General features: G+C 29.6%; 1 protein-coding gene across 5 annotated transcripts in view; it reads left to right on the top strand.

Moving 5' to 3' along the window:
• The first annotated feature begins 19 nt into the window (after positions 1-19).
• The window catches only part of LOC111612509 (microtubule-associated protein 2-like), a 34882-nt gene continuing 17163 nt past the window's right edge, over positions 20-17738 (top strand). For 2 of the 5 annotated variants that reach the window (XM_023353740.1, XM_023353743.1), the window contains exons 1-2: positions 20-238; positions 13265-17327. In XM_023353740.1, coding sequence (XP_023209508.1) covers positions 13274-17327 — 4054 coding nt within the window. In that variant the 5' untranslated portion in view covers positions 20-238; positions 13265-13273. The remainder of the gene's footprint in view (positions 239-13264; positions 17328-17738) is intronic. The other 3 variants (XM_023353742.1, XM_023353741.1, XM_023353739.1) reach the window with 3 other exon arrangements.

The raw sequence follows: 17738 nt of genomic DNA on the forward strand, positions 1-17738 counted from the left end.
TATTTCCAACAGGAGGCGCTGTAACCGATTCTTCCTGCTATTGGCTGTCTAGTACTCCACCCATTGCGGTATTCCGTCAGGCCGGAGGTTCCGTCTATCTCTCGCTCGCTTTTCGGCCCTCTCAAGCTCCTATCATGGAAGGAGTTTAAAAGTTAAAAGTGCATAACTGTATACTACACAGTATAAAAAGCTGCATATCTGCCTCTCATACACAGATAAATACAGAAATTGTTAAGAGGTAAGAATCAATTTTTTAAGTGTGCTCTTTTTGATATTTATTTCTAGAAATAGCGAATATTTCGGTCGTACGAAATATTTTAGTATTTACGAAGCTGCCAGAATTGTCCGACACCAAACGTGAAAGCCAGACTGCCTAGCAGACTGCAGCCACCCCCAAATGGTTATCCCCAAATTCTTCTGATACGTCACCTAGACTCAGAAATGAGTTTCGAAATTCTGACTCATTTCTTTAAAATTAATTTCTACCGACTGAAAATAATTAGTAAAATCATAAATGCATAACAACGTTGACCTAATGAATACGGTATTTATAATTTATCCAATAACAATCGCATCGTGTATTTATTCTATGCAGATGAATTAAAATTGTTTATTTATTTCCAGTTTATCAGCCGTTTAAAAAATTGAAATGGTTTTTATATTATTTTTTTACTTGCATAAAATCGATTCAATCCTTTTCCTAAGCTTCCTTTTATATTTTAACAAATTCCTTTTCTCCGCATTTCTTTCGTTTCTTCAATACTGTACATAACAACTCTAAACATATATATATANTTGGCATCGAATGCGTTTAGAATTTTTAAAAAAATAATATATGTGTGTGTGTGTATATATATATATATATAATAACTATATATATACACTATATCTATATTGTTGACATAAAGAAGCCTTGCAGTACATTTGGACATTTTTTATTATTTTTATTTCATCGTGCGCAGCTCTGAACTTTCCTATTATCTTATACAACGTATCCTTCTGACTTCAACAATGCTCATATTTTATCAATTATTCACGATCTTTTTCTATTTTTCTTGAATTTTTAAGATTTTTATATAATATACCAGACTGCGTAAATAGGTATAAATATTTTATTAAATTACTAGAAAGTTTTCAGTTATAAACGAGCCATTATATTATCTAGAGTAAAGCTAGCGTGTCTAGAAACATAAAATAACTAGGTTGGGGTCGAAAATTTTGGCAAATTTACAGTATGCGGCAGCTTTATGCAGCTCGAAAGGATGGAAGAATTCAAAAGTAATAAGAATGAAATACTTGGAAAAAATGAATTAATATTTATATAAAAATGCTTATTATAAAAGATTACGTTAAGCAGACACAACAGTATGTGTATAATGCAGCTAAATAGCCCAGACTGCGCCCAGACGATGATATAAATCAACCACGCCCTTACCTAGACCTAATATCTATAAAGTAACTGACGTGCAGCGATGATAATGCAAAATTAGTGTAAAGTATACGTGAGAATTGGAAGGATCGTCGACACGTCTACGTTCCTCTTCGATGACGTCATCAAGTAGGAAAAAGCTCGAGTGAGTAGGAAGATGGAGTCATATCGACTTCACTTAAAATAAATTTCTCCCGGTAGATAATAAATTATTGGTTTGAGTACGGAATGTTGAAAGAATTAAACGAGTATCCAACATGAAAATTTTACCTCTGAGAATGATAAATGCAAAATGGTATCAATTAACCGGAATAACTGCCCTTTAATCGGATTAGAGGTATAATTCATTTAGATTATGCGTACTTTAGATCATGGTTATAAACGACTCTCTTCATCTTGTTTTCCTACATTAGTAACGTTTCGTTATCCCGTTGATTATCAAACTGATGATGGTAGTCCCGAAAGTAGATAGTTTGATCGCTGTAAATAATGCGAAACACTTCATTTAAATATTAATTATCCTGCAGTTAACGTCCAAATTCATTCATCTGTGTACGTAGTTTTTGCCATAGTTTTTGTATTTTTCCTAAACATTTATTCACACAAATAACATTTCGAAAGATTAAGTCATTTTTTGACGTTCCCAAAATAAAATATTACCAAATATTTCTAAATTCTTTATCAAAGTTCGTTTAAATCGGTGATATATGGATTTGGGAACGTTCCAAAGGACATTTATGGTTGAGCACTTCCCGAATATTTTTGTAAAAGCGTTACAATGCCTGGCAAACGCATTTAAATATCCGAATATTTAAGATTATTTATAGCCAATCACATTTTTGTAAAAGTTTAATGCGCCTTGTATAAAAATATGACGAAATATTTAAAAATTTCGAGTCCAAACGTTTGTGTCTATTGGCATCGAATGCGTTTAGAATTTTTAAAAAAATAATATATTTTTTTACTGTTTCTGGGATTTTTATTGATATAGTAAATGTTTTTATAGCTATTTTATGAACTNTGTATAAAAATATGACGAAATATTTAAAAATTTCGAGTCCAAACGTTTGTGTCTATTGGCATCGAATGCGTTTAGAATTTTTAAAAAAATAATATATTTTTTTACTGTTTCTGGGATTTTTATTGATATAGTAAATGTTTTTATAGCTATTTTATGAACTTTTAAAAAATTATTAAACATCTTATAATAAATTAAAAAAGTACAAAGTTGTAAAGTAACTAAGATTTCTTTTTATATTTGTATGTTTTACAACTATCACAAACACTTTTAAAATTTAAAAATGATATTTTCGGCGTTATAAAATCCTCCGAACGTTTCATTTAAACATGCGAGAAATAAATATCGAGTTTTTATTAGTGTTCTATAGGAACATGAGATTTACGCCGTCCAGGTGTTGTTGCAGACAGTTGGTTACAGGTGAACGAATTTTAAAAAGGTGAGGTTATTTAAAAGATTTAGACGTTTGTCTTAAAAGTGATAGTATCACAAAGTTCAGGTGTTGGCTTCTGCACGCTTCAGTGCTTCAGACTGAAGAATTCTAAACAAGGGTTTTTTTTTTGTGAAATTTTGACAAGAATATATATTATTTTACAGTAGTAATTTGAAAGTTGATAAGCACTGCTAGTTTGGGAAATGTTCTCACGGACGTTTCTATTTTTATTATTTCTTGCGATATTTTTAAATTAGGCTTTTAATTGTTAAATCGATATACTTATCAATATTTGGGCAGCAATCGTTAAAAACAGGAAAAAATTGTAGGACAAACAGATAAAAGAATGTTAAGAGACAGACGTAAAAAAATTGAAAGAATGATTTTTTTTCACAATTTTTATTTGATAAAAGCATTACTTTTTATTATGGTCTTTAGTGCTTGGTATATAGATACTGATGTGGAATCGAGAGATATTTAGAAGAATAGTTATACATGACTTTTTACTGTAAAAATCCATACAAAACGTCTTTAAACATGAAGTAATTATTACGGTTTTTTAAAGTTTTAACGTTATTCTGTTGTCAGTATTACAGGCTAATTAGTTATCATTATTTTATTTGATTATTAATATTTATAAGTACAATGAAAAGATTGGAAAGATTGAGTGATTGTTCGATTATTGTTGATAGACAGGTTGGGATATTAAGAATTTTATTACAATGCGAATGTTTCTATCAGTTCCGCCAAGAACTTTTATTACAGAATTAAAAAGAGGAATTCTCTTCGGTATAAATTATGTTAAATAAGCATGGCGGAAGGATTGGGCGTATTCCGGTAATTGGCCGACTATTTTCTATGTTAAAATTGAAATGGCTTATAGAATTATAAACGAGGAAACACAATTTTTTTTTTGCATAAATTATCACGTTAAGTCAACCTATGATAATTGAATAAAAATAATGTTTTTATTAATATAAAATACGAAGATTTCAGTTTTATTTTTGGATAAGATTTTATATAATCAAATTTTTAAAAATATTATTTTATATTTTGTCAATTTTATTCGTTTTTGTTTCTCTAAGTGAAGTTAAATGTAGGGAAAAAATAAATTATTATATCCTGTTTATGTATTATTTTATATCTTTTAAAGAATTTTAATTAGTTAATTTTATATTTATATTATTCGATAATCCAGGAAAGGATTTTAATAAAAATTTTGTTAAATCACAATTTATTTTATGTCAAGGAAAATGATAATAGCACTAATTTTAAGGAAAAATATTATATACGTGCTACGTATTAAAAATATCTTTTCGATAGTATCTTCGAATGAAACTTAATTAATAATTCAGATATTGAGCAATATTTAAACTGACATTTTAACGTCTTAAAGTCCGAAGAAAAATAAATAAATAAAGAGAAAATAGAAATAGACAACTTTAGTTACATTTAGGAGAAGATAAAAGACGTGATTTAAACTTGTACATTTTGTATTTCCTGTTAGAAGTTGGTAGTTGTGATTGACACTCCCCTCATTTGTTGACAGCTTCGACTTGGTGGTTAAAAATAGAAAATCCCGTTTCCCACGTCTAAAATTTGCAACATTTCTAGCGAATTGTATGGCCTAAAAATGTTAAATTTCTTTTTAAAGAATTGTTTTATACTCTCGTCTGAAGCTGTTATTAACAAATTTACTTCGCCCATTTATATATGTAGCAGTCGAGACATTTATTTAAATGAAAGACTCGGATCAGACAAAATAGATGGAATTAAACTTTAAAAAAATGAAATTATGATTCGATGATTTCATCAGAAATAATTAATAATTTAATAAAATAATTTTTTTCTGATTTGATGATGATTATATACTAAATGAAAGAAATTATTAATCATTTTCTAGATGTGCGCAAAATTACTTATTTACTTTAAAACAACGAATTTAACTAAAATTTACAGGAAGAATACTAAGTAAATTTTGATTGCATGTCTGAATGAATAAAATTTATTTCTAAATGGTTTATGAATTATAGATTTTTCTATTTCTATTACTGTTAAATTTTATAAATGTTAGACATATCAAACAAAGAAGAGTCTAGATACGTTTTTTGTTATTATTTCTAGAAAAAAGTCTTTAAAATTTTAATGTTATAAGACACGTAAAACATTATTTAAGTAGTAAAACAATAAACTGTAAATTTATTTAAATTTTAATTTAAATGCTCTATATCACAGAGGTTTTTAAAATAATTTATGCAAACAGCTTCATAAAACGTTATAATAATAATAATATATAACATTTCCACTTCATCTAGCATTATTTATAAATTTATTGATAAAATATGAAACAGATTTATAATTTTCTTATGCGCTTCTCGATACGCATTCCTTGTTAATCAATAAAACTAATAATCAACGACAGAGTGAAAAATTTAGTTTAAGTAGTAATTCAAGTTAATAAAATTATATATAAAAAAGAAAAAATTCTAGAAAAATTGATGACACTAGAGATTCCCATTGCTACCGATAACAAGACGCAGTACCAAGAATAGCAATGAATTTTCTAAAGTTTTCGAAAATATATAAGGAGAAGAAGTAAGCTAGACACGACACAAATTTAGTTTTTGCAAAGAATGTTTCTTTAAACGCAAACCTACTTAAAATTTAAGGCGCAAATACTGTTGGGAGTCACGCTTCTATCATTTGTAATAATTCGTGGAATTTAATACGATTAGACACACGAAAAAAGACTGCTCCACATAAATGTTTGATGTTAAACTAGATCAAATTCTTATGAACTGTTAAATTATATATACTAAGAATTAGCTAACTTATCGAATCCTGAAACTTCTTGATATCGCAGATACAATATCAGTGTAAAATAGTACTATAAACGTTTATTAATATAGATTTTATTGTATATAAATTTATATTTTTATTCTTTATGAAGATAAGTTAAAAAATGTATTCTTCTTTAAAGAAATTTTGCTTGCTCGACATTTTATAAGCGAGAATTATTAGTAATTACATCTATACAATTTTACTTAATGATTTTCTTATCTAAAGACGAGTCGATTTACGAATTAAAAGATTCATGTTACTTTAATATTTTATAAATTTTATGCTTTAGTGATTGAATTTTTAATACAGAATAGCAATTTATGAATGTTGAATTAATTTTTAAGTCAATATTTAATTCATTCAAAATTAATATATTAAATTTGTAAGGAAATTAATTTTATTTCGTTTGTTTTATCAATTTATAAACACTTTAGTTTGTATAAAGATTTATTAAAGAAATTTCTGAAGACTTAATGGAAGGAAAAAATTTTGAGTTTAAAAATCGAAGGTAGGTAGTCTTATATAGTTTGAAAGAGAAGAACAGAATCAATTTTTATAAGAGTGTTGGATGTAAAAATATCCGATCAATGTACTAGTGTTGTGTTTGCCATAGATATGGTAGACGTTAAGCTTTAACCCCGACCACAATGGAATTTATCCAAAGTGATATGTCGAATTCAATTCCCAAGGGGTCGATTAACTTTTTTGTTGGAGTTTTTGGTGATTTTTCTATCGTGTCATACGCCCGGAGCCATTATATAAAAATTTCTTTCTTGTTAATAATTGTCACCCTGATAAATTGTAACAGTGTTTGTCATTAAATAATTTATATTCATTTCATCTAAACAACTGTGTAGGGTCGACAAGGAGCGTGCGTGAGTAAGGATTTACGCATGACTAATTAATTTAACAGTAAAAGCTTTATAATAATGTATTTAAGATTTAAATTAAGAGCAAATCAATTTATTTCAGAGAGATTAATCATACTTCCGAATCATTACATTTTGACTTTAACAATTTATTTATTTACAATTTAATATAATATATACAAAGAAGAAAAATTTCTCGTCTATATCTGTTCTTTATGCTTTTGGTACGGGTACACTGGTAGACTGTACGGGTACACGCAAACCAAACTTTCCAAAAATCAACCTTTTATCCAGGAGAAGGTCGACGATTATTTTTGTCCGTAAAGAAGACTCGTTGTCGGTTTACAACAGGGCGGCCTATGTATCTGAGGAAAATGAAATTGAAGCATTGTAATATTAGGGCACTACTGAACGTCACACTGCAAGCAAGTATAGAATTTTGAGAGTTATTTTACATTATTAAACATGAAATTTTATCCAATCACGGAATCGTCGTTATATTCTCAGGGCTTGTGCCGAATTGCCTACTAGGCATGTGAGGCATATGCCTAGGGGCTCCGGGTCTCTTGGGCCTAGAAATTGGAAAAATACACAATTTGAACAGTAAAAGTTCTTTATCATAATTTATAAATAATTCTTTAGCTACAATAAAGCGTTATTAAATTATGATGTCGAAAAATTATATAGAGGGGCCACCATCTTCTATGTCTACGGGCCTGGAAGGTCTTAATCCGTCACGTCTTCAGTACTTTGATTAGTTTTTTTAATATATTACTTTGCTTAAAAATAAAAAAAAGCTTAAATCTATCACAACAAATTCTGACTTCTGCTCGTTTCACACATAGCAAAATTAAAGTAATAAACATATATGTTAAGCGAAAACTACTGTACTTTAAGTCTCATAATGCTGACTTCATACAAAATTCCTCAATATTCAAATTAAGACGGAAAATGTGAAGCATTTTCCCACATTATCCTTCAATACGTTCAATTCATTACATATAAACGGGTAATTTAGGCAACTTTAAACTAATTTGTCTCAATTAATATTAATATGACAACTGATGTCGATTTAAATATTGAAATGACACAAAACTAATTCTACAAATATACAGGCCTATATATATATATGTACGCCATACATATATATAAAGTATTATTTGTCGTTTATGTAGCTCCTTTGTCACTCAATACTCCTTAAAATACTGTGTACAGTACATACAAAATACTTTATGACAACGCAGTTAATCTCTAAAGTACTTTATTATTTCTTGACTATAAATAGCAGTTCCATTAATTTAAGACTTAAAGTAAGGCATTACATTTATTGATAAATGTGTATTATATTGAGTTTCTCGTTATGTAATATCTATTTTAAGATCTCGACCCAAATCTTCAAACTGTTTTTCTGGATTCTTTCTACATACCATGGTATATTTTTCATTTTAGGCATTAATTTTTCATTACGATTGCCACCCGACTGATGTTTAGAAAAGGTAAAAATAAAATTAAATCGATTAAAACTATTCACAATTCATGTCGAGTCGGAAGATATTTCAATATTTGATATAAAATAATGTATTATAAAAGAAGTTTTACTATCTTCCCACCTGGGCATTTAAAATTCAGTAGCAGATGTCATATATATATATATATATTCTGAGAAGTTATCCATACTGCTGTGGTAGACAATATCTATTGTTTTCCATTTTTAGTAACGGGACTGATGCGTAAAGTCAGCACATGAGAAGAATCTGGAAGTAATAAAATTCCGAGTTTGTGGGCATCATGCTATGACAAGATGATATTTCTTCCAGAAGGGAATTATTGCTACTTAAAAAGCATTGGGTGTTATTTTTTATTGTTTGTTATTTAGATAAAACTTTTATGAAGAAAGAACTGGATGATATGTCAACAATATTATATTAATGGTATCAAAATTGATTGTTTGGCACAGCTTAACTTTGGAAAAAAAAAAGAAAAAAATAGAATTTTCAAGCCGTTGAGCTTGCTTAATTATAATCGTTCACTTTTAATGATGTTTGTCTAATGATTTTGTTCCGTATCAGATAGATTGGAATAGTTGAATTGATTTCGTGAGTTCTTCTATAAATTAAAACAGTTCAATAAGTTTCTTTTTATTTTTTTAAAGTGTATTTGAAGAGTTCCTTGTCTTTCTAGTAAAAAAGGAAAGGAATTTAGTTGTTTTCCATTTTCTTTATGCTGTACGAAAAACTTGCATTTTTTTGAAAACATGTACAATTGAAAATCCGTTATCTATTCGAAACTGTCCAAGAAAACAATGCAGAAATTCTTCCAAAAACAATTTCGTTTTTGTTTTAAAATTCTGGATGCAGAAACCAAAGAAAATTTTAAGAAAATTTATTGATCTAAATACCTTTTTACTTAAATATTTATTACTACACATTTTAGAGAATTTTTTAATTGATTAATGGCTTATTTTTTTTTAGAAATGTTTTTGTAGTGGTGCTGAATATTTGGCATTCCAATATGGATGCCACGTAGTGATTAAGTAGTGCATCTGTACTAGAAGAATAACGTATTTAACTGTTAAATATAGAATCCTGTTAATATTCTATAATAAGATTTCATTTAGTTTTTTCTCATTTTAAATAAAAAACTAAAAAATTAAAATGTCTGAATTTTAAAACTTAAAAAATAAAATAAGCATATTTAAACAGAAATATTTGATTTATTTTTGTAAACGTTATGCATTTCTAATCATTGTTAAAGGTATTCTAAATTCTTTTATATAAGTTTATTTGGCTATTTAACTATTATAATTAAGTAGACCTATATCGAGTATTTTTCATTTGTAAACAGAAATAATTGTATTTTAAGTAATTAATTGACATATACCCTATCATATTAAATATTTCGAGATGTTCATATCTTCTAAAATTATATTGTAACTACTAACAAAACTTTGATATATGAAAAATTAAAAACTGACAAGTAAAACTCAGACATTTTAAAATGACATAATTAATATTTATTTTAGAAGGAAATAATTTGAAATATTGAGATAAAAAATAATTGAAGTGATTAATTATTTATCATTCTTTTCATTATTTATTTTTAGATATCGAAAGTAAAAATATTTTTGTAGTTTATTTCTTATTAAATAGATAAACGCCGTACTTTTTATGATAAAATAAATGTTTTACTTACAATTGTTAATTCAATTTCCATCTGTATTTTTTCGTTAGTCTCTGAATATATTAATAAATTAAATTTTTATATTGTGGCATATTTATAAGAAGTTAGACACTCAACTGTAAAGACTTATATTTATTTAAACACTCACTGAATTTTAGTTAAAACTTATGAATTGCATTAAAAATTTAAGTGTTGATAAAATAGCTTTTCAAATAAGTTTACATATTTTTTTAAAGTACACCATTTAAACGAAACTTATAATATCTTCGTTTAATCAGATTGCTTAGGTAGTTTCTCTTCATTGTTCTACTGAATATTCGAAGAGCTATTTTTTGAGCGTGGCATCGTTAGGAGTTAGGAAATTGTTTATTTAAACAAAACTGCTTGTACAATTTATTGTAATGCTTAAACTCTAAATTGCTTCTTTTATATTAGTATGCTAATTAATTTTTCATGTTATACAGTTACCAATACGTTGTACTAATAAATGTTATCTTAGAGGCATTTAAATTCTTCACTGCAATTCATCCTTAAAGTAGGTAAAGCCAGCTTTACAGGGGAAATAATGAAAGTAATTCTACACCTCTCTAGAGAATCTTTCAATACGAAGATCATTAAATAATTGCTGAAATATTTTCGGAAGCGCATATTTATCTGTGGAGTAAAATTTAATTTATTTTCTATGTGAAATTTATTTTTTTTTTATATTATTTAACTTTTGATAAAATTTTTTGAATTTATTATAAGTTAGAAAAAAAAATTTAAAGTACTTCACAGAAGTTCTCATTGTTGATGAAGAAAAATATAAATGCACTTTTCTAATTTTGTCAAAGACGACTGAATCCATTAAATGGATAGAGATGGTTAAATGAAAACCTACCTTCCAGTCATTAAAATTTATTAGATTTCTCCTTTGCTTCCACCAAAGAGGCGAGCCTTGTTTTTTTAGAACAAAAAGTATTTTTCATTGCTAGACTACCATTGTTGATGAAATGTTTATTCTCCGGGAATGGAATTTTTTCCGATTTATTACTAAGTTAAATTTCCACGTTAGAATGCCTAAAACTCGTTTAATAGACCTTAAAATTAATCTATTATATAGTTAATCCACAAATATGATCCGTTATTATATATTTTACAACAAAGTACACGTTTGCGATATACGCCAACAACCTATAACTACGTTAATGCGCTGTAAAAAATGACCACAAATTAATGGAGATACTTGAAGAATACAGAGCCGTCAGATATATGCTATTATTTATTTCAACATATCGTGAATAGTAATATAATGACAGCACTTACTACAAATTGCGAATTTTCATTTCATATATTGACATAACGAAGACGATTAAGCGAATTTTTAAAACTTGATATCTTGTATAATCAGAAAGATTTCGAGATTATTTTAGTTGAAAATTTTTCTAGAATAATCGAATGAGATATTTATTTTTGAGAATATTTCGTCGTTGGTCGGTAATGTTGGAAATCGGCATAAATAGCAACTACAAATGATCGTCAAGTGTCGTTAGGCCTGTGTTGATCTCTCCATTTTCTCTCTTCAGAAGTATATAGAAAAATCTATTAAACTTGAATTAATTCAGGACGGTTTCGGTACTCGATAAACTAATTCTCGCTTTGATATTATTAGAACAATTATATTAAATTGTTTTTTATTCGCCACGGATATAATACTTATAAATATAATATATATATATTAATATTTATTAAAAATTATTAAATAGATGTATGTAATTTTATGAATTTTTGAAGATATTGTCTTGTTTTGAATGCCTTTTATAACACTTCAAAAAGCATTGCAGTAGAGCATAACATAGTTTAACGTTAATGCAGATTTATATTATAAAATAGGACGTATTGAATATTTCGGAAGTTTCGTACTTACAAATTTGAAGAGTTTCGTATTATTACGATCTTATCACACACTTTATTAAAGTAATAAAACAATTAATTTGAATGCAAATGGAGCCTGACCGTTTTCAATATGGCTTCATCCAAAGGTCTAGGATGTTTTTCCTGGACGGCGAAACAACAGGATGACACATATCACGTGCAGCGTCACGGACCGATTGCCGGCGACATTTACGGATTGATAGATATGGGAAGGGTTATTGGCACGAGACGGCGGTTGCCTAGACAACAAGTGATGACGGAGGACGTTGCTTAGCAACGTAGACGGATATTCTTTGCTGCAATTGATCGAAACTGTTTCGCTATAAATGCGAAAGGGGTGTGTTCGCTCGTCTTCAAAATATATTTTGCACTTATAAATGTGTGTATATAAATTTTGTTTATAACATCTGGAATATGTTTATTAAACTGGATACGTTCCACAATTTTCGTGCGTGACCGGATTTATTCGCAGGTTGGAGATGTTAACAAATTGTATCGAGTTCCGTTTCTGATTTTAAAATATTGATGAGTCCAGTTTCATGATACCTTTTTATATACGAATATAAGGTTTGAATAATGAATTTGAAAATACTTCGATCGATTTTTATTTCAATATTTTGTCCCCACGTTTTCAATAATTTTTCTGTTTTTGCACAATTTCTTATATTTTTGGGGTGTTGTTAAAAAATATATTTGATCCTTTAATCGTAAATACTTTTAATAAAAATTATTTAAATATAAAAATTATTTAAATATTTCGATAATAATAATTTTTAAGAGACACTAGAAATTTAATTCAGATAACAAACTTTTTATTTTAATTGTGACAGTAATTTCTTTATTCATGAATTTAATTAATGGGCGCAGTTTTAAATTAATAACTATTTATGAAATAATTTAAATCCTATTCAATTAAGGAATATAATTGAGAAAGTTTATTAGAAAGGAAGAAGTTGCGCATCGATGCTTTAAACAAACCGAGCGTGATATTGAGTCGAAAGGAAAAAAAAAAAAAAACACTAGTTGAATTCTTTGACGAGGAGGAAGCCTCTCTTATAAGGCGTCAACTTAGCCTTGAAAAAGCACTTTTTTAGACTGTGTAAACGACCCTTCGAAAATTTGTTTCTTTAACCTGTTAGTGAATAACAGTCGTTTTAAGACACTAAATGATTGATTCTTTCTGGTAATAATTTGGAAAAAATTAGAGGGAACAGAAGAAGATAAAAACTGTAATTATAGTTTTTATCTTCTTCTGTTCCTCCTAATTTCTTATTTAGTAAAATCTAAACTCGTACAATGAATTTATCTTCTAAATTAGCTGTTTATTAATACATTTCTCCTCATTTCGATAGATTAACACACATTTTTCAATGTATTTTGTTTTTATTTTATTTTATTGAACCTTTAATGCTTTTTTCAAATTAGAGAGAAAAAGAAAATAAGTTTCCGCGGTTACGATAAATACTGTTTATCTGAAAATAAATTACTTGCGTGAAATATGTGATTCGTTCGATCTTTTCTGGCAGCTTCTATTGTTAAATATGTTACGAAAATTGAAAGATGTTATTTATTTGAACCAGACAATCGTTATGGACCAGACCGGCCCAAGCCAACCCCAAAGTCAGGTGGAAAAAGAAAGTGCACCGGACAAGATGGCTCGGGTCGGCCAAGCTACTGCCTTAAAAGAAGTTGTGAACGGAGATGGTAACAGGCACCTACTCAGGGAAGAGGTCGACGAAGACGCAATACCCACCGAAGTCCAAAGGCTAAATGGGACGTCACACGAAGAAACCGATTTCCATTCTTCTGTCACAACTCTTCCGGATCGACCGGACGATGACGTGACTGTGATATCTAGAAACGAAGTGGATCGACACGTTCTAGACGGAAGTCGAGAGTATACCGTTGGTGCTGACGAAGGTGTTCCTACATTAGACAGTTTAACATTAGATAATTTAGAATTAGATATGGATTTATCCCAAACTGTTTCCTCTACGACACATCCGGTAGAGGTTGCCTTAGATGCAAGTGATACGATTAGTGCTCAGGGAGAAGTTTGTGCTTTACATAAAGTTGAGATCCAAGCACAACCGTCAGATGCTCAAAAAGATATTCAACTAGTAGAAAAAGATGCCAAAGAAACAGAAACTCTAGAGCCAAAATCCGCACCGACGGAAACAAAGTCTTTACAAAGTACGATCGACGATCAACAAAGCAAAATATCAGAAAAAGAAGAGGTTTCGTTGGTAAAAGAAACTGATAGGAAAGAGATGGAAAAAGAAGAAATTTCATCTGATGACAGGCGGAAAATAGACGAATTGGATGATAAAGTTACTGATGTACATATTCCTAAGGACGAAGAGAAGGATTCGTTAAAAGAGACTGAACAAATAAAAGATGTAGTCGAACAAGAAATTAGTGAAGAGATTAGAGAATACGAATCCGCCGTAACGCCAACGATAGAAGACGTTAATGGACTCCAAGAAGAAACAGACGAAATTGTTGCACCTGACCAAGTAATTTTAATTGAGAAAAAAGAATTTCAAGTTGAACAAAAAGTAGATGAAACTCATATCAGTGATGTAGAAGTGAGTAAAGAAGTTTCAAAAGACGAAATGAAAGCAGAACCTACGAGTGTGGAAGAAACAAAAGAAACAGAAGACACTCAGTTCAGTAAAGATAAAATCGCCGAAGAAAAAAGCGAAAGTGATTCATTTAAAAAGGAAACTTCTTTACAAATTGAGAAAGAGATTAAACAAGAAACGGATGAGGATATTTCAACGACTAAAGAAGTCGAAACGGAATCGATTACGGCTGAAACTGAAAAAGAATCAATTGAAATTGAAGAAAAATTTGAGAAGAAAGAAGAAATTTCTTTTGAAAAGCAATTACATGATTATCAAAAACTCGAAAGCGATTTGGATTCAGAAATACAAATTAAAACGCAGTCGATTAAAGACGAAAATGAGAGTGAAATTGTGGAAGAAAAACCGTCTGCCGAAAGGAAAGAAGAAGAAAAAATTGAAGAACAGGTTTCAAAAGAAGACTCCTTACTTGAAGGAGGAGATGTCGAAGGGAAAAAAGAACAAGTAACATCAGAAACTATTGAAAAAGAAATATCTGTTGATACTAAGGGAGATGAAACGTCTTTAATGGAAAAAGAAAAGGTTGATCAGAAAGAAGAAACAGATAAAGAAAAGGAAATAGAAGGAGAAACAATTACGAACGACAGAGATATAGTCAAGGATTCTGACAAAATGGAGGATCAACATGAAACTAAAATCAAAGAACAGGAAGACCTAATCCAGATGAAATCCGAAGAGGAGAAGGAATTGAATAAACAGGATGATGCTGATGAAATGAACAAGCAAGAAAAAGTAATTGGAGAAGATATAGAAGAGGTTTCAAAGGGAGATATTATTAGTGAAATCGAAGATAAAAGTGTAAGTTTAATAAAAATAGAGGAAAGCGAAAAAGAAACAAAGAATAAAGAGGATGAAATAATTCTCGAAACACTTTCGTCTGCGCTTGATATAAGTGAAGAAACAAAGGAAACGATTGCAGATTTATCTATTCACGACAAGGAAGATATAAAGACAGAAGAAAAAGAGAAAGGTGTTGAACTGAAAGAAGAAAAGGCCGTAGAAATTGAAAAGGAAGAAACCAGTGAAGAAAAATCTGATAAATCAGTAGAAAAAGTAGAAAAAATAGAGGAACAAATAGACGACTTAAAAGATGAAAGTGAAGATAAAGCTATTTTCCATGAAGAAGCAGCGAAAGACAAGGACGAAGTTTTAATAGAAGAGAGTAAGGGAATTCCTCAAGAACAGAATGAAGTAATAAAGGAGGATGTAGATGAAAAAATAATGAAAAATAAGGAAGATGAAGAAATATTCTCTAAACAATTGGATGAAAAAACTCATGAATTAGATAAAACAGAAAAAGCTGAATCAGAAGCAAAAGATACTTCTGTTGATCAACCCGAAAAGACAGAAGAAAAGATTTGTGATGATCATCGTGAAGATGTTGATGAAATGTTGGATATAGAGAAGGAACAACAGAGAGAGATCGCGAAAGAAGAAAGTAAAGAAAAAGAGATTCCTGTGGAAGATGAATTAAAAGAAGGGATTGTAGAGAAGATGGAAGAAACAACACATGAAATAAGTGAAAAAGAAATTTCTGGAATTTCTGAAGAAAAGGAAGAAACTGAAAAAGATATTGTAGGAAGAGAGAGGGAAGTTGAAGGAAGGAAAACGGAAGACTTTAGCTCAGAAGTGACAGTAGAGGAAACAAGTAAAGAAGTGGAAGAAGTTTTGAAGGACGTTGTTACAGAAGAACAACCCGTAAAAAAAGAAGATACTGTTAAAGCGGGAGAGATAAATGAAAGTGAATCTAAAGAGGATGAGAAAGATGTAGTTTGTAAACCTGCAAAGGAAGAATCTGATACGGATACGAAAAAAGATGATGCATTGACACTAGAGAAAGATATTGCTGAAGAAGAAATTATAGAAGACAAAGTAATAGAGAAAGAAGCAAATATCATGGAAGAGGATTACGAAAAGGATTCAACAAAAGAAAAGGAAATAGATGAAGAAAAATTTACGAAAACGTTGGAGGAAACCGTAGAAGAAAAAGTAATTGAAAAAGAAGAATTAGTGAAAGAGGAAGCAGTTGTGAAGGAAGAGAAGGAAATAGAAGAGGAGGCAGTTGTAGAAGAAGAGAAGGAAATAGAAGAGGAGGCAATTGTAGAAGAAGAAAAAGAAATAGAAGAAGAAGCAGTTGTAGAGGAAAAGAAAGAATTAGTAGAAGAGGAAGCAGTTATGGAGAAAGAAAAAGAATTAGTAGAAGAAGAAGCGGTTGTGGAGAAAGAAAAAGAATTAGTAGAAGAGGAAGCAGTTGTAGAGGAAGAGAAAGAAATAGTAGAAGAAGCAGTTGTGGAGGAAGCGAAAATAATAGAAGAGGAACCGGTCGTAGAGGAAGAGAAAGAAACAGTAGAGGAGAAAGAAGTTGTGGAGGAAGACAAAGAAATAATAGAAGAAAAAGCGGTTGTGGAAGAAGAGAAAAAAGTTGAAGAAGAAGTAATATTAGCTACCGGACAGAGTGAATCCGAAGAAGAAAAAGTTATGAAAGAAGTGAAAGAAGCCGAAGAGGAAGAAGGAAAAATTACTAAGGAAGAAGCAGAAACAGAAGAGGAAACAGAAATGAAGGATGAAAAGGAAATTGCAGAGAAAATAGAAACGGAAAAAGAAATTACGAAAGAAGAAGAAGAATCTGAATTGGAGGAAGAGAAAAAAGATAAAACTGACGTTCAGGAGGAAAAAGAAGTCGAATTTACAAAAGATGAAGAATCTTTGGTAACAGAAGAAGAAGAAAAAAGGGATGCCGAAAAAGACGAATCGGAAGAAGAAAAGCAAGAAATAATAGAAAAAGAACCGGTTAAGGAATATATAGCGGAAATTGAAGTTCCTAAGTTGGAAGAAAAAATAGAAGAAGTTCCGAAAGAAGAACAAAAAGAAGAGAAACAAGAAGCAGTTCCCAAACCTAAACGCCTCAAAGAGAAAAAAATTAAAAAAGACGATGTTCCAAAATCGCCGTCCAAGCGGAGAGCTGGAAGAACTCCACCCAGAAGTTTATATAAAAAAGGTACTAAGAAGATGTTTATCATTATTCAGCATCTTTGGAATAAATAAAACATATTATCGCTTTCTTCCAACGACTAAAACAGTCAAATAACTGTTTGATTTTACTGTATTGCTGCAGTGTTAGCTTACATTACAACCATATGATATAATTATATTAAAAATGAAGAGGATTTATTATAAAAATCTGTTCGCTTGTATAGTTCATTTAACATAAGAAAAAGATCGTAAAGACAATAAAAATTAACTCTATTGAAAAATACTCAAACTAGAAGATCGGAAAGGGTCGGGATGCTGCATCGATTGATAATGTCAGGTCGTTGACTTTCTATCTGGTTTTGTTACCATGGTGATATGCGTGCTCATTTTCGTGACGTAGTCGGTAGACATTGATTCTTTCCTAAAGTGAAACATT

This window comes from Centruroides sculpturatus, unplaced genomic scaffold (assembly GCF_000671375.1).
Source record: "Centruroides sculpturatus isolate CEXI.00-Female unplaced genomic scaffold, Cexi_2.0 scaffold981, whole genome shotgun sequence".
Taxonomy (NCBI): Eukaryota; Metazoa; Arthropoda; class Arachnida; order Scorpiones; family Buthidae; genus Centruroides; species Centruroides sculpturatus.